General features: G+C 55.5%; 1 protein-coding gene across 3 annotated transcripts in view; it reads left to right on the top strand.

Moving 5' to 3' along the window:
* The window catches only part of NRXN2 (neurexin 2), a 122,534-nt gene extending 96,934 nt beyond the window's left edge, over positions 1 to 25,600 (top strand). For 2 of the 3 annotated variants that reach the window (XM_026446535.2, XM_023186414.3), the window contains 5 exons: positions 1,274 to 1,445; positions 5,259 to 5,348; positions 8,746 to 9,071; positions 11,450 to 11,528; positions 23,680 to 25,600. In XM_026446535.2, coding sequence (XP_026302320.1) covers positions 1,274 to 1,445; positions 5,259 to 5,348; positions 8,746 to 9,071; positions 11,450 to 11,528; positions 23,680 to 24,566 — 1,554 coding nt within the window. In that variant the 3' untranslated portion in view covers positions 24,567 to 25,600. The remainder of the gene's footprint in view (positions 1 to 1,273; positions 1,446 to 5,258; positions 5,349 to 8,745; positions 9,072 to 11,449; positions 11,529 to 23,679) is intronic. The other variant, XM_023186415.3, reaches the window with a different exon arrangement.
* Positions 25,601 to 25,858: the final 258 nt, after the last annotated feature.

A 25,858-nucleotide genomic window follows, 5' to 3' on the forward strand; every position in this document is an offset into this window, starting at 1 on the left:
CCGGTAGGCCTTCATTGGCTTGGTTAGATGCCTTTGGTCTTGAAGGTAGGTTGGCCTCAGCAGCCTCTTGGATCATCCCACACCCCCACCTCTTTGAGTCAGGATCTTCTTAGGCTGGTGGGCAAAAAGAGAGAACACTGGCTTTGAAGTCAGACTAGCTGGGGTTCAAATCTGGGCTTCCTTCTCATGAGCTGCAAGATTTTGAGATGTTATTTAACTATGTTGAGCCTCAGTCTCTTTCTTGATGAAATGGGGAGCTATGAGCTTCTTCAGTGGGTTGGTGTGGGGAAGAGAGCATGCATGTACAGTACCCACACAGGGCCTGGCATGATTTAGGTTTCAGTGAAGCCCTCCCTCTCACTCGAGCACCACAGGCAGAACTCTTCCTGGGCTGATCCTGGGTTGCCTTTACAGGGTATACCATGGGCCTGGGTCCCAGAGATTGCTTAGGCTCTTTCTCCCCTTCTCCAGGCCTCTGTCCCTGTCTGTACTCTTGCCTGTCCTTCCCCAGCCCCTAGCTCCAGTCCCTACCCCGACACCCCCATGATCCCCTTTCTTGGTCAGTCTAGCATAGTTTGTCCGTCAACTCTTCTGGTGTCCATCCCACCATACACACAGTCCACACCCCCAACCTCTACCCCCTGCAGAGGGGCCACCCCCATACTCAGAGCGTGACCTACTTTGGGCCTGAGAGGCTGCCAGGAGAGGCATGCTAATGCCCTGGTGTGGGTGGGAGCACCCTGGGGGACTGCCTGGTGCAGAGCCTACTGGGGAGGAGAGGCTGGAGGCTGGGGACTGGGGAGGGGCTGGGGATCAGACCTTCCTTTGGCAGAGGCCAGCTTCCATGGACTTATCTGCTGGTCTTGCCTTAGGGAGGCCTCTGCCCTCTATACCCCCAGCTGGTCCCCAGCTTGGCCCAATCACCCCTGTCTGGGCCCAGTGGCCCTTGCACAGAGTAGGTGCTCTATGAATATTTGTGAATATCCAGGACAAACCAAAAGGCAAGAGACAGGAGTGGTTAGTCTAAGGCGCTTCAGGCCCAGGATCTGCACCCCACAGTGTCTGCCCCCACCTCCAGCCTCAGGTTACTCCCTTGCATGTGGGGAAGGGTAGCAAGCCTGCCCACCTCCTCCAGTGGTTGAGACGTGGGAAACGTGACTTGTAAAGTTGTAAAGTGCTGCGGAGCTGGGCTAGTGGTGGCCACAGGAGTAGCCACTGCAAGGGATGAATGGTTGCTCCCTCTGGTGGCTGACCTCCACCTCCCTGTCCCCAGGACCAGGGCACCGTGGGGGTGATCTTTAACGTGGGCACGGACGACATTACCATCGACGAGCCCAACGCCATCGTAAGCGACGGCAAATACCACGTAGTGCGCTTCACTCGAAGCGGCGGAAACGCCACCCTGCAGGTGGACAGCTGGCCGGTCAACGAGCGGTACCCGGCAGGTAGGCGGCGCGGGCCCGAGGAGGAGGCGCGGTGGCGGGGCGGGGAGGGGCGGGGCGGGGGGCGGCCTCTGATAGGGGGGCGGCCGCAGGGGGGGGGGGCCAAGCGGCTCTGGGGCGGTGCGGGGCTACTGGAGAGATGAAGCTTGCGAGGCGGGACTAGGGCAGGGGCGTGGCTAGGAAAAGTCGGGATTTGTGGGGGCGGGGCGAGACCTTGGTGGTGCGAAGGCGCCCCCTATAGGGGAGGGTGCAGGGCTAAGCTGGGAAGGCTGCAAGGCTAGGGTCCTGTTTGGGGGTGGGGGGAGAAGAGGAGGGAGGGTAGAGGTGAGAAGAATTTGATGCGATTGAGGAAAGGCTGAGTTCAGAAATGAGGGCGACAGATGCGGAAACAGGAGAGAAAATCCAGAAGTAACATAAAATGTGTCTTGGCAAGGAGACAGGGCTGTTACCAAGAGCAGAGCCAAGGAAAGAACCAAGGTCTTTATAAAGAGCAAGTCAGAGATCCGCTTAGGAGATCTAGCGAAGGAAGAGAAGTAGCCACGGAAACTCAGAGTAAAGGACCCCCAGTGTCCAAGGCAGTGAGGGACATGGTGAAAGGAAGGGAGAGACAAGTGACAACAAAAATGAAACACAGGGTCATGTGCATTCAACAACCTTTGTTGACAACCTATTTAGGCATCAGGGCTTGTGCTAGGTCCTGGGGACTCAGTCCCTGCTTGCAGGGAGCCTTGAGAATGCAAACAGACCAAGTTCAACAGGGTGACAGCTGTGGTGGCCAAGGACAAATTCCTCAGGAGAGGGACAGAGATGAGGACATGGGGGAAATGAGGAGGCAGAGACTGAAAGATGTTGAGGGAGGCAGAGACAGAGCCTCAGAATGAGAGGAAACCGGAGGGGAAGCAATGGAAAGATACGGAGATAGCACTGAACTATATGCAAAGACGAGGAGAGATGCGGAGAGGTAGATGGAGATGCTGACATGCAGGCCCAGGGAGAGAAGAGGTGGACAGAGCCTTGGAAGGGAGCGGAGGAGAGCCCCAGCATGGGAGATAAAGAGGGAGGGGAAACAGAAACACTGCAGGGAAAACTGCAGAAACACAGAGATGCTGAGATACTGTCTGAGCGACATTGCAGTCAGGGCCTGACTGAGAAGTGGAGTGAGCATCTGCGACCTCCATCACTTTCCCAGGCGGAGAGATAGCCAGGCTGAGGCAGAGAAGCTGCCCCATGCTGACTGCGAGGGGCAGGGGCAAAAGGCCAATGTGTAAACCTTCATGGGCTCACCTATGCTGGAGTAAAGATGCCAGTACAGGCTTATGACATCAGTTATGCAGGCTTGTACCCAGACATTTCTGGAAAGTCCCTGGAGATAAAGAGGCCACGTGGCCCCCTAATACATACAGAGGCTGATGGACACACAGGTCAACCTTAGACATATGCACAACTGCAGACATTCATGTGGTCAGACAGACACATGAAAAAACAGCTCTGCAGAGGGATGCCAGCCTACATCAAGGCTCTGGGTACATGTAGGGACACTCAAGACCCACCAACCCTCCTACACTAAATTCCACTTACCCTCCACGCCCCGCAACAAGCCAACACTGACAGCTCTGGCTGCGTAGGCATGATCCCTGTGGGCAGCAGACTTCTCTCATTCTCCGACGCACACACACTAGGGCAACCTTTGTAGCAGTGATGACATTGGCCTGTGCTGGACAGGGCTGGGCTCAGAAGCATGAAGGCCTCACCATGTCAAGCCAGGACTTGGATCTAGAGCTTCTCCCCTTGGGGCCCAGCAGGCCACCAGTCAGGATGGAAGAAATATTCCTGCTCTCCTCTCCTCAGAGACCCCTGACTAGGGGTGAGGAAAGGCTGCTGGGTGCCCCATGCCTGTAAAGGGGAGTAACATGAGGGCCTGGTGGTTGCCTTTGTGTACTGAGGGCAGATCCTGAGCAATACCAGCAGGTCAGATCAGCAGTATGCATGGGCCCAGAGAGGGGAGACCCTCTGACTCTTTGAGAGCACAGAGACACAGCCCGTGGATTCTGAGTCAGAAGGACCTGGGTTTTAATCCTGGATCTCCCACTGGCAAGTGTGGGACAAGTCATCTAGCCTCTCTGAATCTCAGTTTCCACCTCTGAATGGTGACGATACTTACCTCATAGCAATACTGTGAGAATGTCATTAAACACTAGAATGACATGGCATAGCAAAGGTGCTCAATAAATAGGCCTTTTGTTAGAATTTTTATATACTCAGCCTCCCTCCAGGCAGATGTACATTCTTCTCTTCCTCTCGGAGACACACACACAGGATTGAATGATCTGTTTTTCATTTAAACACAAATGTCCTGAATCTATAGGGAAAGCAGAATCTCCTTGCCTCATAAGCACCTAAGGAGGCACCATCCATACCCATATGAACATGTCATCTGCACCTTCATGGGAGGTGTACGTAGGCAGGCCCAGGCCCAGACTTCTCTCATTCTCCGACGCACACAGGTGAGCGCAGCTGTGCAGTGAGAGATGACAGGAAAAGCCTCCTGGCCCCACCAGTGTGCACTGAATAGTTTGTCAGTGGCTTAAATGGGAGGAGTGGCCAGATTCTCAATGGAAATCAGTTCCCTTTCCACTGCTGCAGACCGGGATCACCCACAGCTCACAGAGGAGCACAAATCCTCTCAGGCGCACTGATGAACCCCTTTCCACATAGGCTTGTGAGCACACGCACATTCACACACATTCCCCTTCCCAGTCTCCAGGGCTGGAGATTGGTGAGCGGAGAGAGGAACAGGTGGGTATCCCAATGGCCAGCCAAGCTTGGAGAAGAGATGAGGGTTGGAACTGGGGGGAGGAGCCTGGAAAAGAAAGGCTGAGGGCCTGGCAGGGTGAGCAAGATGAGGTCCTGAGACAGCAAGGAGAGGAGACTGGGCTCTGAGCAGAAAATGGTCAAGGTGCATTTGGGGCAGAGAAGGGTGCAGAGGAGGGCGGTGGGGGAGTGTCTGCAGGGGAGGAAAAAGGGGCCAAAGAGAAGGTGAGAAGGGGAAGGGGGCTGCTAGATGATGATCCAGCTCCCACACCACACCTGTAGTGGCTGCTGGGTGGAATGGGAGCCCTGATCAGGGTCAGGAGGCCTTGCAGGGAGTGCAGTGGTGGGGTTGGGAGCAGGACGGACTTAAGGGGGAAGGTGGTGGTGGGGTCAGGGATGTGGTATGAGGTGGAAATTGAGGGGAAGCTGGGAGTGGAGCACGAAGGCAAAGGGAGTTGAGGTGGCCTGGAGAAGTGGTTTAAATCTCACTGTTCAATGCGCGTGCTGGGTGGCCCCCTAAATGCCGCATAAACCCCGCTTAACCCATCCCTCCCACTTCTAAACTGCCCTCTAAACGCAGGAACCAGCTGGGCCACTGATGCCTCCCACCCCCAACTTAAACCTGCTAAATGCCCCTCCCCTGCCCGCCCCCCCACTTTGGGATGGGGAAGGAAGGGGGCCACAGCAGCTTAACCACAGATAAACCTGTTTAACCTCTGACCTTTGACCTTCCAGCTCCCTTTCTTTTGTGTCCCTTTCCTTTTCTTCTTTTCTCATCTCTTTTGCTTTGGGTTGCTCCTGCCCCCAGGGTGGGGCTGGCTCTGAACCAGAGCCTAGGGAGGGGGTCAAGGGAGAAGAGGGGCCCAGCGTTTCTTTTTCTCCCTTCCCCTCTTTCTGTGGATGTTGCTGCTTACTCTGAGTCTCCTGAGGATTGCATAATTACTTTTCTAACTCCTTTGGACTTCGCCGCCTGAGAAACCTACTGTCTTTCTAAACTTTTCCAAGGAAACTTTGATAACGAGCGCCTGGCGATTGCTAGACAGAGAATCCCCTACCGGCTTGGTCGAGTAGTAGATGAGTGGCTGCTCGACAAAGGTAATTAACCAGAATTAATTAATTAATTAAGTAACTTTAAAAACACTATCTTAAAGGTGCAGAGCTCTCTCTTTCCCCCTCCATGCCTTCACCAACGCCCACCCCCAAGTGAAGGGACAATTGGCTAGCCAGAATGCTCCCTTCCCCTTTGGAGTCAAGGGTCTGTCTGTGCATTTCAGAGTGGTGGTTTTTGGGGTAGGAGTGGGGTTTTTCCTTAGAAGTAGGGGGAGTCTTGTTCTCGTTCTAAACCTGGGATCAACTAGGGTGATCCACAAGATCCCTACCATGGGAGCTCCCCACTGCGATCCCGGCAGTAAATCACAAGCAGGCTGGGAATGCATGTTATAGGTAGGTTCCCTCTGCCCAGAATCATCTCGGAGGCTTGGTAAAGGGCCAACGGAGGGCTACAGAGCGTGCAGAGGCAGGAAGCCTTTGGGAAGCAGGAAGGCTGACCTGAGGAGGGTTAGGAAGGCTTCACCAGAGCCATATGAGGAGAAGAGAGAAGAGTGGGGGCCTCAGATCCTACTGGAAGACCCCCAAAGAGAGTGCTGTGGGGCTGCTGTCTCTGGAACAGGCCCAACTTAGTCCAGAAGGCCTCTGAGAAGTTGAGGAGAGACTAAGGGAGGTGGGGCAGGAGGTAGTGGGCCCATAGGGATTTCTACTCCTGCTTGGCTGATGAGGAAGACCGAGCAAGCCCTTGTGAGGCCCGAGTGTGGTGAGGTGTTGCTGGGTGTGATAGAGAAGGCTTCTTGTCACCAAGGGAAGTTGGGGACCAAGGGCAAATCCATCCCATTCCCTTTTGCGGGGGCGGGGGGGCGAGCTCTGTACCTCTAAGGCTAAACTCTAGGGGGGAAGTAGAACTGTTAAACCTCCACTTAACCAGCTGATAACTGTGCTTTTAAATGTCCACTGGGGCCTTCCCCAATTAAAACCCCCAAATGTAACTTCTAGCCCCCCATGCCTGTGGGGCCTAAACCTGCTGATAACCAGATGTGATAAACCCATAACAGGACAAAAAGTTAAAGGGACTGTAACAGACATCGCTAAAACCTACAGCCCCCAGCCACACTGGGCTGCTCTCTCCAGCGGGGTGAACTTTAACCCTTTGAGGAGTTCATGGCGGATGGGGCCAGGGGCCACAGGGACCAAGTTTGCTAACACTGTGGCTTCCTCTCTATTACCAACCTCCCTCTTCCAGAATCAGAGAGGCCAAGGGAGCAGCCTGGGCTGAGGCTGGGACAACTTGTGACCCCAATAGCAGGGAGAGTTGGACAGGCCCTGTTGGGGGGTGGGGGAGGAATTGTGGTTTAGATGAAGGAGAGCCAGGACCCTCCTTCCCCTTCTCCTTAGATCTGACTTTCCTCTTCTAGAAAATAACCGATTGGACTAGAGAGATAGTTCCCAAAGTGTGAAAGAAGGAACTCGCTTTTTTGTGGTCTTAGCCAAGTACTTCCCCTTTCTGAGGCTCAGCTCTCTCCTCGGTAAGATGGGACAGTGATGGTTACTCAGCCCACCTCACAGGCATGTTATGAGGGTGAGAGGAAAGAAACATCAGGAAAGTACCCCAGAACAAGGTCTGGGGATGCTTGGAGGGCGTATTTTATTGTTAGCGCCTGACATATGGTAGGTGCTCAATAAATATTTATTGGATGAATCCATTTTCCAGTTCCAAAGCATGTCCTATGAAACAGTCCCATGAGATGCTTCACAATAGAGAGATTTGTGGTAGAACGAGTTTGGGAAGTGCTGAATCCTCTTTCTTCCTCTTGGAGATGCCTATGTGCATTAGTTTAATAAAGACTCTGAGAAGCCCTTGGAGAAAGAAACCTGTTTGATTGTGAAATGTTTGCTTCCCCAACTCATTTGACCACTGTGATCCTTGTCTCCTTTGTTTTCCTCATGATTCCTGTGTCTGGGGATAAACTTGGATGCAGAGGTCTCCCTGAGCCTCTCTGGGTCTGGCATTCCAGGGCCTGTCCCAGAGCTGCCACCACTGGCCCTCTGCCTCTTGGGCTCTTGGCCACTGGTAGTGGGCATTGCTGGTCCAGGGGCTATACTTGCCTGAGTGGGCAGTGGGAGGGTGCTGGAGGAGGAAGGAAGACTGAGTGGGGGGCTGGGGAGACACATCAGTGGCCATCATTGGCTAGAGGCTGGAAGGATGTTTGGATGTCCCAGAGGCCTGGGTGTCCTAGAGAACCTGTGTTTCCAAAGAGGTTGTGGGCTTCACAAGTTGGACTCTCCTCAGCCCAGGTTTTGGGGGCAAGGCTTACAGGCACCTAACTCTAAACCAGATCTTTAACGAGGCTCTAACCAGAGGCTAACAAGGGCTAAGCCAGGTCTAAAACCCCCAGTGCCAGCAGCTGAAGGTTCTGGGGGAGATGGGGCAATGTAGTAGGCCCTCTGCCCAACCCCCCCCCCCCCAAAAAATAAGCAGCACCAAAACCAAAGTTAAATCTAAACTTAAACATAATAAACATCTTTTCTAAAAACCAAACCAAAACAACAAACTCAGAGGGTTAAACCGACCCCCAGATCCACTAAAAACAAACAGAACAGCCCAACCCCACCCAGCTGGGGATTCTGAGGTGTCATACTGCTGAGTGTGGGGTGAGATTGGAGCTGGAGCGGGTTATATTGGCTGTCAGTGAGCGAAGCAAGGTCCCTTTAACATTTTCCATTTCTGTGCTTGCATGTCCAGGTGGGGAGGAAGGGCTTGGCTTACCAGGGCCTGGTCCCAGGCAGTGCTGGGCCTTGGCAGTCCGGGAGAAGAGAGGGGATCCTGGCCAAGGGTCAGAAGGCCTGGTCATAGGCGGGAGGTCAGCCTGGGCAGGTTGCTGCTCCCACACACCATCACACTGTCTCACCTCCTTCTCTGTTCTCACACGCACCAACTCCACCTTGGCCTGGCAGCTACCTCCTCTGTCTCTGCCTCTGTGTCTCCTCTATCTGCCTCTTCCAGGGGCTCCATGGTTCCATGGCTCGGGGCTGGACACTGGGGCAGGATGTTTGGGGAAGCAGAGGGAGAAGATGGGGATGGACTGAGGGAAGAGGATGAAGAGGGGAGATGGCCTTGGAACTGGAGAGGAGAGGGAATGGGGAAGGTGGGAAGGCTTGCACATGGTGGGGAGGAGGGGCTGGGCTCGTCTTCCCCAGCCCGTGTGTGCCCTGGGTGCCCTCCCCTTCTGGGGTCCCCACCTGGCTGGGCTGGGGGCTGTGGCTGACAAGGACTTTTCCTTTGGTTGTTTGCCCCTTCCTCATTTCTCCCTGTCCCCTCCTCCCTTACTGCCTTCCTCCTCCATTCCTCTTTCCTCTCCTTGGCTTCCTTCTCTTCTTCCTTCCCTTCCTGGTCTCCCCTCACTGCCTGCCCCTTCTCTGTCACCCCCTCCCCTCCCCCAAGGCCGCCAGCTGACCATCTTCAACAGCCAGGCTGCCATCAAGATCGGGGGCCGGGATCAGGGCCGCCCCTTCCAGGGCCAGGTGTCCGGCCTCTACTACAATGGGCTCAAGGTGCTGGCGCTGGCCGCCGAGAGCGACCCCAATGTGCGGACCGAGGGTCACCTGCGCCTGGTGGGGGAGGGGCCGTCCGTGCTGCTCAGTGCGGAGACCACGGCCACCACCCTGCTGGCTGACATGGCCACCACCATCATGGAGACTACCACCACCATGGCCACTACCACCACGCGCCGGGGCCGCTCCCCCACACTGAGGGACAGCACCACCCAGGTGAGGCCCCGCTCTGGCTGGTGGATTAGGGCAGGCATAGGTGGGGATGGAGCTGATATCTGCATAGCTACAGTAGTGGTGCCTAGAGTGAGGGTCCAAGGGGTCTGTTGGGATCCTGGAGGCTGCTGTCTCTGACTTTGTTGCCATGGTGATGGGCAAGGTCACCTTTCAGGAAGTGGCCTTCACCCTAATGACCAGGCATCTTGTGATGTGGGGGTGATCACTATTTCTAGAGGGACCATCCCCAGAGTTGGGGAGGAGTTTGATGGCCCAGTCATATGAGAGAAGACCACCCTACCTAAGAGAGATGAAGTCTGGACTCGGGGTGAGAGTGGGATGGCTCCTTCTGCTTCCCCAGTGAAGGCCATGCCTAGTGTTCTGTGTGGGCAGAGAGTGGGAGACGGATGGTACCAGGCTGGCCTTGCTGTGGGCAGGGGTGACAGCATGGGAGGGCTGGGTGCAGTCACCTGGCATGGGCAGCCGCTCTCCAGAGGCTGGTGGAAGCTAGGAGGAGCCTCTCCTTGTTTTCTGGGTTCCCTGCAGTGGGAAAGCCCTGGCTGCAAGTTCATTGCCTTCACAAGCCCTCTCTATGTGACTGAGCAGGCACCACAACTCAGGCAGCTTCAGTGTCCTCTCCGTCTGTGTGTCTGAGGGAGTCTCAGGGCAGACCGTTCCCTGGTGCTCACCCCACCTGCTGATCTGGATGGCCCCAGCTGCCTAGTCCCAGGCTGCCTGAGCACAGACTGGTGGGGAGGAGGGGCCTTGAAGCACATGGAGCTCACCCCACCTGCTCAGGTGTTTCCTGGCTCAGGTCAAGCCCTAGTGATAGGGCAGGACTGGAGGGGCCTGCACCCGGGGAATGGGGCTCCGCTGGAGCAGGACTTGCCTGTGTGACTTCCTGAGGCAGCCCAGGCTGGGCTGTTTTCTAGTTGTTGCCTCCAGTGCCTGCTCTGACCTTTAGCACAGGGAAGGCTCACACCTGGCATGAAGGCCTTTTTTGGCCACCCCTTCTCTCCCCATCATCCTGTCGGGCAGCCTGTGGCTGTTAGGCACTCTCTGTCCTTCTAGGGTGAGGGCAGGATCTGGGGGTGGCCATGAGGACGTGCCCCTCCCTCTGTCGCCAGTGTCTTCAGCTTCTCCTCTGAGGGGTGGGCTCCATGCTTTAAGGCTCCTCCTCCCTGCCAGTCTGTGCTGCAGGAAGCCTGGGACTAGGCTAGCTGGGGCCATCCAGATCAGAGAGGACAAGCCTGTACCCACTTCCTCTCTGCCAAGAAAGCTGAGGGGACCTGAAGACTTTGCCCCTAGGGAGCAGGGAGCCCCTCGGGGAAAGGTCTGGGCTGTACCCAAGGCTGGGTACCCACCATGCCCAGTGCCCTGCAAATCGTAGGGGATGAGGGGCCATCTGGTCTCAGTGGGAGGGTGATGGGCAGATCATCCTTGTGGAAGAGAGAGGTGGGGGTCCCAAGAGTCACTGCTGTGGTGAGGAAGCCCAAGATGGAGGCTGGTGCTGAGGGGGCAAGAATGCAGAAGGGAGCTGGGTCCTCCAGGCACCACCTTGCCTTTGGGTGAGTGAGGGCTGTTGAGTCTGAAGATCAGGGGCTGGGAGGAGGCAGGTTATGACCCTTTCAACCCTGCTCGTCCTTGTCGTTCAGCCTAGCTCTCTCCTCCCCTTCCTGCAGTTTCTCGGGCTTCTTTCCTGCCTGGACTTTCGGTTTCCCTCCTTGGGTCTCCTCCCTCATACCCCTTGGCACCCCCTCCTCCTTACACTCACTCATCTTGGGGATTCTCTTTCTTTGCAATCAGTAAGAAAGAAAATGCTGACAAAGTCGACTCCTGTTGTCGTGGCAACCACAGCCCTAATTATTGTGTGCAGCCGGGCTCTCTCAGGCTCCAGGAAAGGAGGTTGGGAAAGAGATGAGGGGTGATGGGTGGTGAAACTGGAGCCAGGAAACCCCTCCAGGGCCTGGTCCTGTTCTGCCTGTGCTGGCCTCTGCAGGCTCCGCCCCGTAGGGCCTTGCCTCCCCAGCACCCCTTCCCTGAGGCATCCTAGACCCTTTTGCCCAGGCCCTGCAGGTCAAAGTCTGGTGTCCACTCTCCTCACTTCCCAGAAATAAAAAGCACCACATGTGCTGTTTCATTGACCCTCGGAAGCCATGAAAACCTGCAGGGCTGCTGTTGGGAAGTTCCCTGTGCATAGGAGGAAGTGGAGGCCTGAGGTCAGCCAGCAAGAGATGGAAGGGCTGGGACTCACTCAGACCAGGCTGGTCCGTCTCAGCCCAGGGGCATCCTGTGTACCACCATGCACCTCAATTGGCAGCTGTGGGATCTGCTGACCTGCCTGGAACCTCTCTTTCCCCACCCCTTCTCTTGCCTCCCAGAACACAGATGACCTCCTGGTGGCTTCTGCTGAGTGTCCAAGTGATGATGAGGACCTGGAGGAGTGTGAGCCCAGTACTGGTGAGTGCCTTTCCCCCCTCCCCTGCCCCGGGGCCCTCTGTGACGCTACTGGGAGGGGGGCGACTGTCCCTGCCACCTGGCCCAAGCCCCAGGGCCTGCTGCCAGGCCTTAGCTTTCCCTCATAGTTCCACCTTGCCTAACATCCTCCCAGTCCCTCAGATGCTCTCTGGCAAGATGCCTTTTGGTTCCCAGCCCCTCAGAGGTAGTGAGGTCCTTAGCCTGGGATCCTGGGGTTGAGAGCCAAGGGGTGCTGGGAGAGAAGGAGGGAGACTTTTCCCTAGAAGATGAGTAACTGCAGCTCCCATGAGTCCCTGGGGTGGGGGAGGGTGAACATGGCTTAGGAACTACAACTCCCATCAGTTCTTGGGTCCAGAATCACAACTCCCGCCTGCTCCTGAGGCCTAGTGCTCTCTAGGCCACTAGTAGAGGAGATCTCTCCTGGATCCTGGGCCTTCCTCTTCTCCTGGGTGTTGGGAGGTGTCCTGTGCTATTGTCTGAAGGGTTTCCAGAGTGGACACTGCCAGGACTGCCAGGGCAAGGTGAGGCAGTTACTACACAGTGACTGCTCTGAATCTGATAGTGTGCTGGGTGGGAAGTCCCCTCTAGACTAGACTTGTGGTCTCCTGGGGAAGATTAGGGCCTGAGGTCTGGCCCAGATTCTAGTTGGGGAGCTGCTGTAGGAGGAGAGCAGGGCTGGGAGGGAAGGCTTTCCAGGGCCTAGGGCACTGGGGCCAGGGAGTGCTTTCTAGGCCTCTGCTTGATACTTCTTGCTGGAGCCAAGAATGCAGCCACAGAGAGAGACCAGGCTGGCAAAGCGGGGGTGGCCTTGAGTACTGCTTGAGAAGTGTGGGGTGTGGAGTGGTGCAGCGGGTGCCAAGGCTGCTCATTTGAGCAGGTTGGGGGTGGCCGGGAGCAGCTGGGGGAGGGTGGGATACTTGAGGCTGGCAGAGGGAACAGAGAAAGGACTGGATGTGGCCAGATTTCCCAGTGGAGGAGCGTGGGCCTTGGTGGCTACCAGATGAGTCTGTGGGAGTGGAAGGCCACCCACATTTCTCACTTGCGCTGCTGGAGACTTCTCCCCATTACCTTGCAATGGGTCGCACCTGGGTTGTTGGTACCAGAAGGCTGGAGGTTGGCGCAGGTGCTTGCGGGGTTGGGGGAGATGACGTGGTCAGAAGGTGGGCAGTATGCCCTGGGTATATCCTGTGAATCTGGCCTGGGGCCTCCCAGCTCCAGAAAAGACACTCAGGCTGAGGGTGGGCCACGATCTTGGAAGGAGTGTGGTTAGAGCATGGCCTGTGGAGCCTTGGGGCAGAGGCTCAGCTTCAAAAACCAAGGGCAGAGGGTTTCTGGGGCACAAGCCCCCAGATCTAGAGACTGAAGCCCAGTTGCCCTCCATGTCCTCCGAGTAGGCTAGAGCTGAGAGGGGTTATTCCCATGGGCCCGGGCCCAGGGACCTTCAGGGGAGCTGCCAGCTGCTGGGCCAGAAAGGCCTTCCCTTCCATAGCCCAGGGCCTGTGCTTTCTGGGACAGATGCCTTCGTCTCTAGGAGGCCCCTCTGCTGAGTGCTGTCACTTCTTCCCCCAGGGCGATCTTGGCTCAAGGATGCACACTTCAATGCCTCCATTGCTTTGGGGGGCTCTGGGCATCTGGCAGCTTCAACACACAGCACCCCCTGCCCTGCTTTACTGCTCTCAGCTCTGGGCACTTATTGGTGACTCCTGTGGCCAACACAGCACTGCTAGCCCAGGCCTGCTGGAAGTGCCTGTGATGAGTGGCCCCATGAAAGCTCTGGGATGGGGCTCTGTGGACAATGGTCTTTGAGGGTCCTGAGGAAACGGCACTGAGTGGCATTTGTGTTCATACACAGGTGCCCATGTTCACACACTCTGGGACAGGAACTCCTGGGTAACAGGAGGAGTCTCTGCTTTCCCTGCACCCTGCAGAGGGGTATCTGGGGCCAGATGGTCACCACGTAGGGACATGCAGTACACACTGGACCCCACCTGGGCCATACTTTGTCCACCGAAGTTCTAGCCTCCCAGCCCTGGCTTGGAGTCTAGTCAAGGGCCTGGGTCTGATGCTGAATGGGTGTATTGGTGGTCTGAACTCTTTTAGGCTGCATTAGGGCAGAGGGTGAGGAGGAGTTGAAGCAGGTGGGTCAGCTGGTTCCCAGTCAGGGATCTGTGAGGTCACTGACTATTGAGCCACCCTCTTGGGAAAAGGGACAAGTAGAGGATGAAGGGTGGAGGAGGTCTAGAAGTCTGGGATAGGGAGGGACTGGTAGCCGTTCCAGCAGCCAGCTTTAAAAATAGGGCCAGGAGGGAGGGCAGAGTGCACTCTGGAATCCCCAGAGGAAACTGCCAGAAGCCACAGCCTCTCCCCCAAGCCTGCATCGCACATGCTTACATGTCCACATTTGTACCACAGTGAAAGGTTTAACGATGGATCCTCATCATCCCAATGGGAGGCCAGGCAAGGACCAAAATGTCTCCAGGGTCTCCCAGGCTAGTGTAGACCATGCCATGCCGTCCAGATCCTCTCCAGCCAGTCTCTCCCAGGCCCCAGTGCAAGGAGGCTTTTCTCCAGCAGATGGCCAGGCCTCCCTTGGCTCCAGTGTCAGAGGTGGGGGCAGCCTGGCAGGAGACCCCATGGTGTTTTATCTCTCCTACCTTGCAGATCCCCATCCCTGGGTCTAGGATCATTCCTGCTCGCTCACCTTTCCACCGTTTTCCTAACCTGGGCTCCTCCACAGACCCTGGCCCATACTTTCTCCCTTGTTTAGTGAGACCATCATCTACATGGTTATTTTAGCTGAGGTTGGCTTTTGAATGGGAGTGTCTTTGGTGGGGCATGCACCGTTAGTAATGTGACCTACTGCTAGTTGTCTCAGCTGGCCCAACCTACACATTGTGTTCTGGGCCTGGCCCCTGAGGGGATCTGACTTTGCACAACCTGAGACATATAGGAAGAGAAGAGCACATACAGGTTCAGACCCACAGAGGCAGTGTCTGTATGCACATGTATGACCAGAGGCACACACACATACAGCCCTGCACATACATTTACAGACCCACCAGCAAGCTCACGTGGACCCACTTCCACACACACAGACACACACACACACACACACACACACACACACACACATTCAAACCTAGAAGAGCACACACTATTTGTACCTAGGCCAACAGAGGCGCACACATGCTTAGACTCCAAGAGACATGTGTGTGCTTATAGCCTTCTGAAGTCCATACACACAGATACACACCTGTTGAGACTCACGGAAGCTCAAACTCATGCACACGTGCACAGCCTAATGAAAGCACACACATGTACTCAGAGCTACCAACTCTTGCGTGTGTGTGCTTAGAGCTCCAGAAATACCCACAGAGGCACTCAGATGCACACGTGTGCACCTACTCAGCTCCCAGAGGTTCACACTTGCATGTGTGTTCAGTTGCACCAAGGCACACACACACATTGTGTGTCTCAAACTTACCAAGGCACTTGACTGTGTTCTGAGCTATGTGTACATGCATGTTCAAACCCACTGAGGCATACTCACACACTATCTACTGTCAGCCATGCTGAATGTTCAGAATCACACACACATGCTCAGACCCAGAGACAGACTTGCATAGTGCAGACACTCAGGACACACACATCTGTGTTCAGACCTGAGTGTGTGTGTGTATGTGCTTAGGCCTAGTAAGACATATACCTTGTGACACACCCTCGGACGCACAGATTATACATCTGTGCTCAGCTCAGTGGCACACGTGTACAGATCCACCTGTGTAACACACACAGGTGCTTAGACCACAGAATCCTACACCCGTGTTCAGACATGCAGATGTTCACATGTGTTCCAGAACTGCAGAGGCATGTAGGCATGTTCAGATCAGGCAAGTAAGCAGTGTACTTAGACCCACCATAATGCACATGTGTGCCCACATGCACTCACAGAAATGCACATCTATGACCAGGCTCACAGAGGTGCATGTGTGTGTAAGTATACTCACCATGATGCACACATACATATCTGCAGAGGGGTGTACTCATGCACCAACATGTGCATCCAACCCCCAGATGCCGACATGTACACAAAAGTGCACCTGGATAAGACTCACAAGAGTTCAGGTGTGCACATTCTCAGAGGCAGGCTGTGTGCTCAACCTCAGGGGTCTACATACACACACAATTTGTTCGGCTTCACAGACCTGCACCTCTCCCACCAAGCCCACCCCTATAGAAGCTCATATTTCCATGCACATTCATGTGCTGAGTGCCACAGTAGTGTACACACACACACACATGCTCACCTGCTGAAACATACATACTGGTTCACACTCACTGAAGAATACATAGGTATACACATACACATAGACGTGCAAGTTCATGTGCTCAGACCTGTACAGAGGTGTAAACACACACACATACACACTCTCGGGCCTCCATTAGCTCACATAGGTACAGGTACACTTCTGTGCTCCAAGGTACCCATGCAGTGGCACACAGAAGGGCACACACATATCCTCAGACCTGTAGGGCATGCACACATGTTCAGACATAGTACAAGGCATGCCTGTATGCCTGTGTGCTCCCACTCAGGCAAGTATGCGCAGTTGTTTAGACCCACAAAAGCACACACATACACACATGTGTATTCAGATTCACCCAGATCCACATATGCTCAGACCCACAGAAGCAGCCTTCTGCACTTACTCCATGCAAGCATCCCTCCTGAGGCATTGCCCTCGTGCACACATAAATGAGACCCTCAGAGGCACATGCAGGCTTAACTCCACAGAGTCACAGACACATTTGCCCAGACCGGTAGAACCACAGTGTGTTCAGATTCCAAGAGGGTCTCAAAGTAGCACTAGTTGCTATAATAGACAACATCTATCGGTTTAACACATAGACATGTATTTCTCATTCACGTAAGTTATAAACAAGTGTTCCTGATTGGTGGGCCACTCTTTTCCAAGTGATGACTCAGGGCTTGGTCCCTCTCCATCTTGTGGCTGCACCATCTTCAACAGGTGACTTCCTGAGTTGCGGTGGCATGGAGTTGTGAAGTGGAAGATTTTATGGGCCAGCTGTAGGAGAGGCTCCCAGGCTCCTGCCCACATTCTGTTGCCTGGAGCTCAGTCATGGGGCCCAACCTAACTTTAAGGAAGGCTGTGAGGTGTGGCCTTGCTGTGCCCTCAGGAGGAAGCAGAAACAGGTCTGGGGCCCAACTAGTGAATTATTTGTCACTGGCTTGCCTGTGGGTCATCAAGGATCCATGTCGCTCTTCCTCACCTCCAGGACACACCCACCCCTCCCCAGGAGACCACCCAAAGTCCCAACCATTAGGGCATTCATCTCAAAGCTGATGATGTCTGGGAGAGGGTGGCCCTCCACATCCGGTCAAGACCTGGCTCCTCTGGAATGGGGACCCATATGTGATCCAGATACCCAAGAACTAAATGGATAATTTATCTCACTGCTCCCACAGCCCAACACACACCCAGAATACTGTGGTGTGGGGCAGAGTCAACAACCATAATACAACCTCCCATACAAAAAAGGGAAAAATGGAAGACACACAACAGCCTAGATTCACACAGGCCAATGTGTGCTCCTAGTGCTGAGGAAATCCAGCAGGCAGGCAGGCCAGGCTCTCTGCCCCTGCAGTGGGGGAAATTTCTTCATTAAACCCTGGAAGAGACTCTGCTCTCTGGGGGAGACTCCCCTCTCCTTTGTCTGGGGTCCCTGGCTCTCCCCTCTGGGAAGTTCCTCCCGGTCCTCCCATAGGTGTTGTCTGAAGTGGGTGTTGGGAACAATGTCCTCCTTGGGGGTGCTGTAGCATGATAGCCTACCCCTGCTCATGCAGATTTGGGGCCCAAGGGTGGTTTAAGGTTCAGAGTAACCATACCTAGACACAGTTCTCAAGCCTCACTTATTTCCTTGTTGCTCCGCCCCCATGCCTCTTTCTCTTCATACAGTGGTGACTGTCTTGAGGACATTTGAAACAATAGGTGGGAGGTTGGCTGGGGGGCGCAACCCCTAAATCTGATCCTTGAGCAAGGCTGAGTGTTCTTATTGGGTGAGGGTGAGAAGCTTTACTGCACCATTGTCCCTCAAAGCCTTTTCACTTTTCTCTCTTACTGTTTGGAAGCAGTGGCCTCTTCTGACTCTTGTGGGATACAGATTTCTGGGCTGTCTGTATTCTTTTCACTTCTGCTTGCAAATCAGCCAATTCTTGCTTTCTCATACTCCTTGCCTCCTTGGTCTCCTCCTTGTACTATGCCACTAAAAGCAGAAAGTAGAAGCCTCATGGTCACTGGCCTTTCCCAGCCCTTTCCCTCAGTGCCCAGAGTCCACAGGCAGTGCCTACCCTTCAGGTCCTCATGAGCAACGGTGCGCACCACATGCTTTGCCACTGCATTACGTGGGTTTCATCTTCCCAGCCTCCACGCCTTGGATTGTCACGAGTGCCTTCTCAGGTTTGTGTTATCGTGACATCCATTTCTGGTTCCAGTGTCTATATTAGTTAAAGTAACATTTGTTTCTGTAACAGATAAGCCCCGGATCTCCGTAGTTAATTCAAGAGGCGTTTCTCACTCAGGTGCACCCTACCTGGGTGTGGCTGATCAGCAGGAGGCTCTGCTGCAAAGAGTGCTTTAGGAATCCACACTCCTCCCATCTGTGGCGCCTCCATTTTCAACCTGTGGTTTCCAACATCACTGTAGGAGAAGGAGCATGGAAGGTGGCACCAGGAGGCTGCTGGGGCACTGGTAGAGGCAGTGCCCACTACTCAGTCACACACCAGGCCTACTCACAAGGAATGTCGAGAAATGTAGTCTTACTGCCCAGGAGAAGGGAAAATGAGTTTGGTGAAGGATGCGTTCCCTGGGGTGCACTGCTGGTGCTCGGATGCCGTGGTGCACTCACATGTTCTGGGGCACGTTCATATATGCACATGTGCACGTAGAACTCAGACCCAGGCTCAATGGCCGGCAGGCACATGCCAGAGCCAGAGGTCCACGCACTGACATGCACACGCTTATGCTCAGATCCATCTAGGTTCACATACATGCATGTACACATGTGCTTGGGGCACAGAAACACAGATCCTCTGTGTGTGTGTGCACGTGCATATGCCACAATGTACCATTTTTTTCTTACCTTGAAATACCCTGGCCTCTGCCCTTGCTGTACTGGTGCTTGTGGGTGGTAGAGAGCACCTTCCTTCAGGGCACCATGCACAGTGGCACAGATTGCTCTCTGCTCGCACAGGTGAGTAGGGGCTGACATCCGCCCAGGGCTCTGCTTGCCCAGCCGTGTGTCCTGGGCACCAGAACAGGACCGTCCACTGAGAGGAAGAATGGTTTTTCCAATATTGCATGAAGGTACTGTTTGTGAAGTCATGTACCACAGGGTCACGTCCGCATAGAACTGTCTTTTCTAACCCCCGTGAAATGCCCTGTAGGCTGGTGGCTTTCTTGTCCCTCACAGTCTGGGCAGGGCCTCCAGCTCACTGCTTAGTCTCAGACATGCTCAACCTCAATTCTAGACTCCCCTTTGGGGGTGGGCACACCTTACTTGGGTGAGAATGGGGTTCTTGGGTAGATTTCCAGGCAGGGGCCTTCTGTTCCCTAAGGGCAGAAGGGGCTAAGTTTGTTGGGCCGGCAGCCCCCAGAGGAAGGAGAGTTGGGGAGGAAGGGGAGATCAGGAATGGCTGGTGGTCTCCCTGGTCAGGGATGGCATTCTCTAGTAAGTGGGACCCACATGCATTGAAATTCAGCTTTTCTTAGGATGCAGAGGAGTGTTGGGTGGGCGGGTGGTGTCTGTGGTAAGTATGCACCTGTGAGTATTTTCCAAATGCCGCAGCTGCCTGAAATTGGGGAGAGGCAGGAGGCTGCCTGGGGTCCTACCAAACTCCACTGACTCCTAGGAGCACCCCATTCCAGGACGCATCCTTGATGTAGAGCTGGACCATGAGTCATTGTGAGTCTGCACCCACAAAGCCCAGCAGCACAGGCAGCGGTGGGGCTTTTGGCAGAGAGGAGTCTCTGAGGATTCTGGTCCTCCCCTCCTCCAGGTCCTGCCAACTCCTCGCCAGGACAGCCTCTTCTGATCCTTCCTGAACTGGTGTGTGATCCGGGAAAGCCCAGCACCCTAGGTTAGGTGACTTGACTGCCCCCAGAGCCTAGGCCGGGTAGAGTGAGCCCAGGGAAGGAAGTCCTCATGCGTTCTCATAGGTTCTCCAGAGCCTTTTATCTTGTGGAGAGGAAGTGGGGTGTGGGACACTGGGAGGAAACGGAGAGGAAGCCATGTGGAAGACAGAAGCTACCATGAGAAGGGAGCATCAAGGGGGAGTCATGGCAGTGTGGGGGGTGTGGGTGAGGGGAGGACACCTTAGGAGATGGTGCAGTCAAAGCCTTGGGCAGAGAAACCCCAGAGGAGCTGCAGATGCAGGGACAGAACTGGGGCCCAGATATGGAGACCAGGAAGCAGCTGGGGTTGGAGGAGCAAGAGGTCAATGTGAGCAGGCCTGGGAGGAGTCTGGGGGCAGAGGAAGGCTGCAGAAGGGTGACCCGAGGAGCCTGTGTGTCCCAAGGGCTTAGCTAGGGCAAATGGTTGTAGGGGGCTCAGGCTGGGTAAGACTTGTCTGTGGTCCAAGACCTGAAGCCCCCCATGCCCTAGCCTGACTGGGGGACAGCAGGTTGGTAGAGAGCTGAGCTCTGTGCCCTGATCAGCCTGTCAGCCCCTCTAGGGCAGGATGTGGCCTCAGCAAGGGCCTCCTGGTCTGGTCCTGTGCCCTGGGCCTGGCACTTTGCTGGGGCCCCAACTATGGCCAGCCAGCTTAGGCCAAACCTTGATGCTGGGGTTTCCAGCAGCAGCTGGTGGCCCAGTCTAAGATGGAAGGTGGCGAGCTGGGGTAGGAGATGGTTTGTAGAGAAAGGCTCCTGCCAGGCTGAGCTCTCCACAATGCCTGCTGCCTAAGAGGGTGGAGGGGGTGGGGTGTTTAGAACTCTGCTGCTCTGGCCTGTGAGAGAGACGCCCACTCCCTTCCCTAGATACCTAGCCTGGCCTGGCTCAGAGGAAATGCCTGAGGAATATTGCTCCCTTTCCCCTGGAAAAGTATAACGAGCCCCAACTCTGTGCCAGGCCCACTGCCGTTGGCCCTTCCCTGGCAGTGAGTACAAAGCCATGCCTCCAGGACAGAATTGGGGTATGGTGTCAGAGGCACTCAGGCAGGGAGCATCCTCTGCCTGGAAGAGGAGGTGTTTGACCAGACTCTGAGATGTCAGCAGGGAAAGGTGTTCTGAATAGAAGACAAAGGTCAGGTAGAGGGCTGGTGGTATGGACCAGCAGGAAGGACCCCAGAGGCACTCAGGGTTCACGGAGGGAGGGGAATCCTGCCATGATTGGGCCCAGGTTACCACCGCTCAAGGGGCTGCCAACCCTCCTGAGAGCTGACAGCTGAGTTTGCCCCTTACCTGGGGACCAGGGTGCTGGCTTTCCTCGTCTGGGTCCCAGGTGGGTACAGGAAGACATACTTGTTCATCCAAAGGCTAGAGGTCCCACGAGAGCCAAGCCTTGGCCTCATCCTGGGCCTGGAGCCCAATACCCCAGTTTTATAGATGAGGAAACTGAGGCCCAGAGACTGGAAGAAAGTTGCCCACAGTCACACAGGAACTCAGTGATAGAACAGGTGTTCTGTTATCCAAGTTCACATCCAAGCCAAGAGTCAAGTAGTCCCAACAGATTCCTGGAGACATTGGGAGGATGACTTAGGCTTTCTTGGGCTCCTTATGAGATCTAACCCTTCCCCGGCCTCACTTACCTTGCCGGGCACCTACACCTGGTGACCTTGGGAAGTCCTGCCCACCCAGGCCTCAGCATTCTTATCCAGAATGAGCTGGGATTGGATAGTCCCAGCTCCACAAAACATGCTGCTTTGCTCTTAGCTCAAAGTTTTTCACTGTGACTGAGCCTTTGGAGGGCCAGGAGCCCTGGGGTTTCAAAATCTAGGGTGTAGGTGAGCCCCTGGCCAGGGGAGATTGGAGTCTGGTTGGAAGAGCAGCCTGGGGAGCTCAGCAAGGCTTCAAGTTCAATGGAAAGGTCTTGGCTACAGGCTGGCTTGTGTGGGCAAGGACAGCTCTGCGACATTACTGGAGCTTGTGATCTGAAGGTTGGCAACAGTGTTTGAACTCAGTGCAGAGGTAGAGGGCTGTGGGTGGGTGGGGAGCAGGAGAAGACAACTAAGATGTGAAGGTGGAATGTGGCTGGTCTGGCTGCAGTGGGGCTGAAGTGGGGCAGGTGGGACCTGGCAGTGGAGGCCCTGGGGTGCTTTTCCACCAAGAGGCTGAGGGGCTTCTGGGCACGATCTAGGAAGACCACACTCTGCAGAGACCAGCGAGAGGCACTCAGATGTTGGCAGGGCTTAGGCTCTGCTGGAGAGCCAGAGAGGAAACCTCCAGCCCTTGTAAGGCCCAGAGGTGCCCCTGCAAGAGGAGCAAGTCCTCCCACCAGCCACCTAGAGCCAGCCCCAGCTCCCTCGTACCCCAAACCAGGAAGCTGCACTATTTTGCTTTGAGAGGAGGCCCAGGAGGCTGATGGGAGTCACAGTTGTTGACCTAGTGGCTGATGGGAATTGTGGTCTACACTCCTCCAAGGACTGATGGGAGTTATAGTTCTCACCTTTTGGGGGCTGATGGGAATTGCAGTTTCTGCCCATGGGACTCCAGTTATAAGACCTAGAGATGGGGAGACCCATTCTCCCCTCACAAAGCCCTCCCCACTCATTCCCATGGGCCCTATTTAGCAGGTGCTTCCCTCCCAGATGGCTGTGTATGTATTTTCTTTTCTTTTTTTGCTTTCTTCTTCTTTCCTTTGTTTTATTATTGTTTTAACAATAATAAGAGGGCCAGAGGCAGTCAAGCCCTGGCCAGGTCCTGGCGGCCCATGGGGGTTCTGGGGAGGGGGAGGGGGGAAGTCAGTGGGGGTCAGAGGTGGAGGGTGAAGAACGAGAAAGTTGGGGAGTTAGGCTTAGCTCAGGAACCATGTGTCCCTGCCCACTTCCCTCACTCCTTCCTTGTCCCTCCCCACCTCCCTGCCTCTACATGGCTTCTCCCCACCCCTCCCAGAGTCCTACGGGACAGGACTCTGCTCCAATGCATCCGACTCCTCCCTGCCCACTCTTCCTCATGGGCCACCTCACCTCCCACTTTCGATGTCTGCCCTCCCATGGCCACCCTGCAATTAGCCTTCCAAGCCCCCTCCCATGGCCGTCCCGTCCCAAGACCTCTCACCCATGTAGCAATCCCTAAATGGCTGCCTGTCATGTCTCTACTCTCCAAGCCCTCCTGCCCACTGTTCCTCCTCCCCCATATGCTGACACCAAGTGGTGGAAACCGCCCCTCAGCCCCAGCCTGCCCTGTGCAGAGTTCAGCTTTGTGTTGGATGAGGGGGAGAGGGACAAGTGAGGGCGGAGAGAGTTCAGGAGGAGGCAGGATGTGCAGGGAGCGGAGAGTGAGGGAGGGAGATACCAAACAGATAGACAGAAAACGTTGTACGGAAAAGTTGTTTTTTCTTATTTTTTCCGGGAGAACCCGCTTACACAGCTCTGTTTGTAATTTTTTTCTTCATGCTAAAATCACACGGCCTATTTGTTGATGTAAGTTGCCTGAATTCCGTGGTATGCTATCTTCTTTTTTAAAAACAAAAGCAAAAAAAGAGAAAAATCTAGAAAAAAAAAAAAAAAACCCTAAAAGATACTGTTGTTAGGTTTGTTTAAATGCTGCTGTTGTATCTGTTTTTAAAGCCTTAAACCAGTAGAGTTTTTTTTTTTTTCTGTTTCTTTTCAATTTCCTTTCCTTTCTGTTCCTTTTGATTTCTTAAGACAAACAAAAGACCAAAACCCAGAGTGTCACAGAGCCCGTGCGTGGGGTGCCCAGGGCATCTGAGCCGCTGCCCGCTTAAAGCGCAGTGCTCGGCCGGCTGGCGGGCGGGCCCAGCCCGCTCTAGTCTCCGCCAAAGCCAATTGGAACCGATTTGGGTGTGTGAGGCTGTTGTTTCTCTCTCTGTGCCGGCCGCCTGCGCCCTGGCCCTCGCTGACGCCCTCTCTTTTCTCTTCTCTCTCTTGTTCTAGGAGGAGAGTTAATATTGCCCATTATCACGGAGGACTCCTTAGACCCCCCTCCCGTGGCCACCCGATCCCCCTTCGTGCCCCCGCCCCCTACCTTCTACCCCTTCCTCACGGGAGTGGGCGCCACCCAAGACACGCTGCCCCCGCCCGCGGCGCGCCGCCCGCCCTCCGGGGGCCCGTGCCAGGCCGAGCGGGACGACAGCGACTGCGAGGAGCCCATCGAGGCCTCGGGCTTCGCCTCCGGGGAGGTCTTTGACTCCAGCCTCCCCCCCACGGACGACGAGGACTTTTACACCACCTTTCCCCTGGTCACGGACCGCACCACCCTCCTGTCACCCCGCAAACCCGCTCCCCGGCCCAACCTCAGGACAGATGGGGCCACGGGTGCCCCTGGGGTGCTGTTTGCCCCCTCCGCCCCAGCCCCTAACCTGCCGGCGGGCAAAATGAACCACCGAGATCCGCTTCAGCCCCTGCTGGAGAACCCGCCCTTGGGGCCCGGGGCCCCCACGTCCTTTGAGCCGCGGAGGCCCCCTCCCCTGCGCCCCGGCGTGACCTCAGCCCCCGGCTTCCCCCATCTGCCCACAGCCAACCCCACAGGGCCTGGGGAGCGGGGCCCACCGGGTGCAGTGGAGGTGATCCGGGAGTCCAGCAGCACCACGGGCATGGTGGTGGGCATTGTGGCGGCGGCGGCGCTCTGCATCCTCATCCTTCTCTACGCCATGTACAAGTACCGCAATCGTGACGAGGGCTCCTATCAGGTGGACCAGAGCCGGAACTACATCAGTAACTCGGCCCAGAGCAATGGGGCGGTGGTGAAAGAGAAGGCCCCGACTGCCCCCAAGACGCCCAGCAAGGCCAAGAAGAACAAAGACAAGGAGTATTACGTCTGAGCCCCTGGCACTGCGCCCCACTGCCAGCTGCCCCTCCTGGGAGGGCCCGGGAGGAGGGTGCCACCCTCTCCCTGCCAGGGGCCTGGGGACCCTCTCCCTGGCTGCCTCAGGCTTCTCTTACGAAGAGGAAACGCAAAAAAAGAAAAGGAAAAACCCCGTGCTCGCCCCCTTCCTCCTGCCGTCCACCGCGCGGCCTCGTCAGTCCCAGGGCTGACTGTCCCTCTCAGCTCTGCGCCTGCCAGGCAGGGCACGTGCTCACAGCCCTGGGTTGATTTATTTTTTTAAGGGGTGTAGTTTTATTTTGGTGGGGTTGGGTGGGAAGGAAGGCTGGGGGTTTTGTAAAGTGTCCACTACTCCTTCTGTTAATTTTCCTCAATTTTTCTTCTTCCTCCTTCTGTCCCTCCTGCCTTCCTTCTCTCCCCAAGCCCTCCAGTCCCCATCCCAGGCTTGCTGTGTCTCACTGTCCCCACCCTTCTTTCCTACTTCTTTTTTTGTGTGTCTCATTTCTCCCTTCCTTTCCTCCCTTTGGGTTTCCAGAGTTGGTGGGAGAAGGGCGGGAGGGTGGGCCCGAGTGGCCCAGTGGGTGGGTGGGGTGGGGTGGGGCAGTGGGCTTGTCCCCAAGTGCCCCAACTCCCCTCACCAGGAGAGTCACCTGCTTGGTGCCGCCCAGGGAGGGGGCTCAGGCCTGGCTGAAGGCCTGTTCTGTGTGTGCCGCCGGGCGACGTGCATTGATGGGGAAGCTGCTGGAGGAGCAGGGGTGGGGGGTGGGAGGGAGGGGAAAGGCAAATGCAGATATATATTACAGACAAATACTCTAGATTCCACGAGCAGCAGCCTGTGGCACCTGCTGGGTGCGGGCAGCAGGGAAGAGGGAGCAAGGCATTGTCCACAGACAGCTGGGGTCACTTCTCTGCCCACGGGCTCCCTGCTCCCCCAGTTTTTTTTCTCTCTTTGTTAACAAACGTGTCTGAGTCTTGGAAAACACCCCAACCCCGGAAATGTGTGGGAAAAAGAAAACAAAAACTTTCCAAATTCCAACGGTCCTGTGCAGTTTTTTCGGGGTGGGTGCTGTTAGATCCTGGCTTTGGGCTGGGGTCTGGGCCCACATGGGGGCCCACAAGATCTGGTAAGTTGCTCCCGAACTTTTGGGCGTAGCATGGCTTTGGGTTCCTGGGATGACTTGTCTTTGTCTCATGGGGTCCTGTGTCCTGTATCCCTGCTGGGCTGAGGAATGTGGCTGGTCTCTGGCCGGTTCACAGACCTTAGCTTCTCAGGGAGGCAGACAGATCTCT

This window comes from Piliocolobus tephrosceles, chromosome 13 (assembly GCF_002776525.5).
Source record: "Piliocolobus tephrosceles isolate RC106 chromosome 13, ASM277652v3, whole genome shotgun sequence".
In the NCBI taxonomy this organism is placed as follows: Eukaryota; Metazoa; Chordata; class Mammalia; order Primates; family Cercopithecidae; genus Piliocolobus; species Piliocolobus tephrosceles.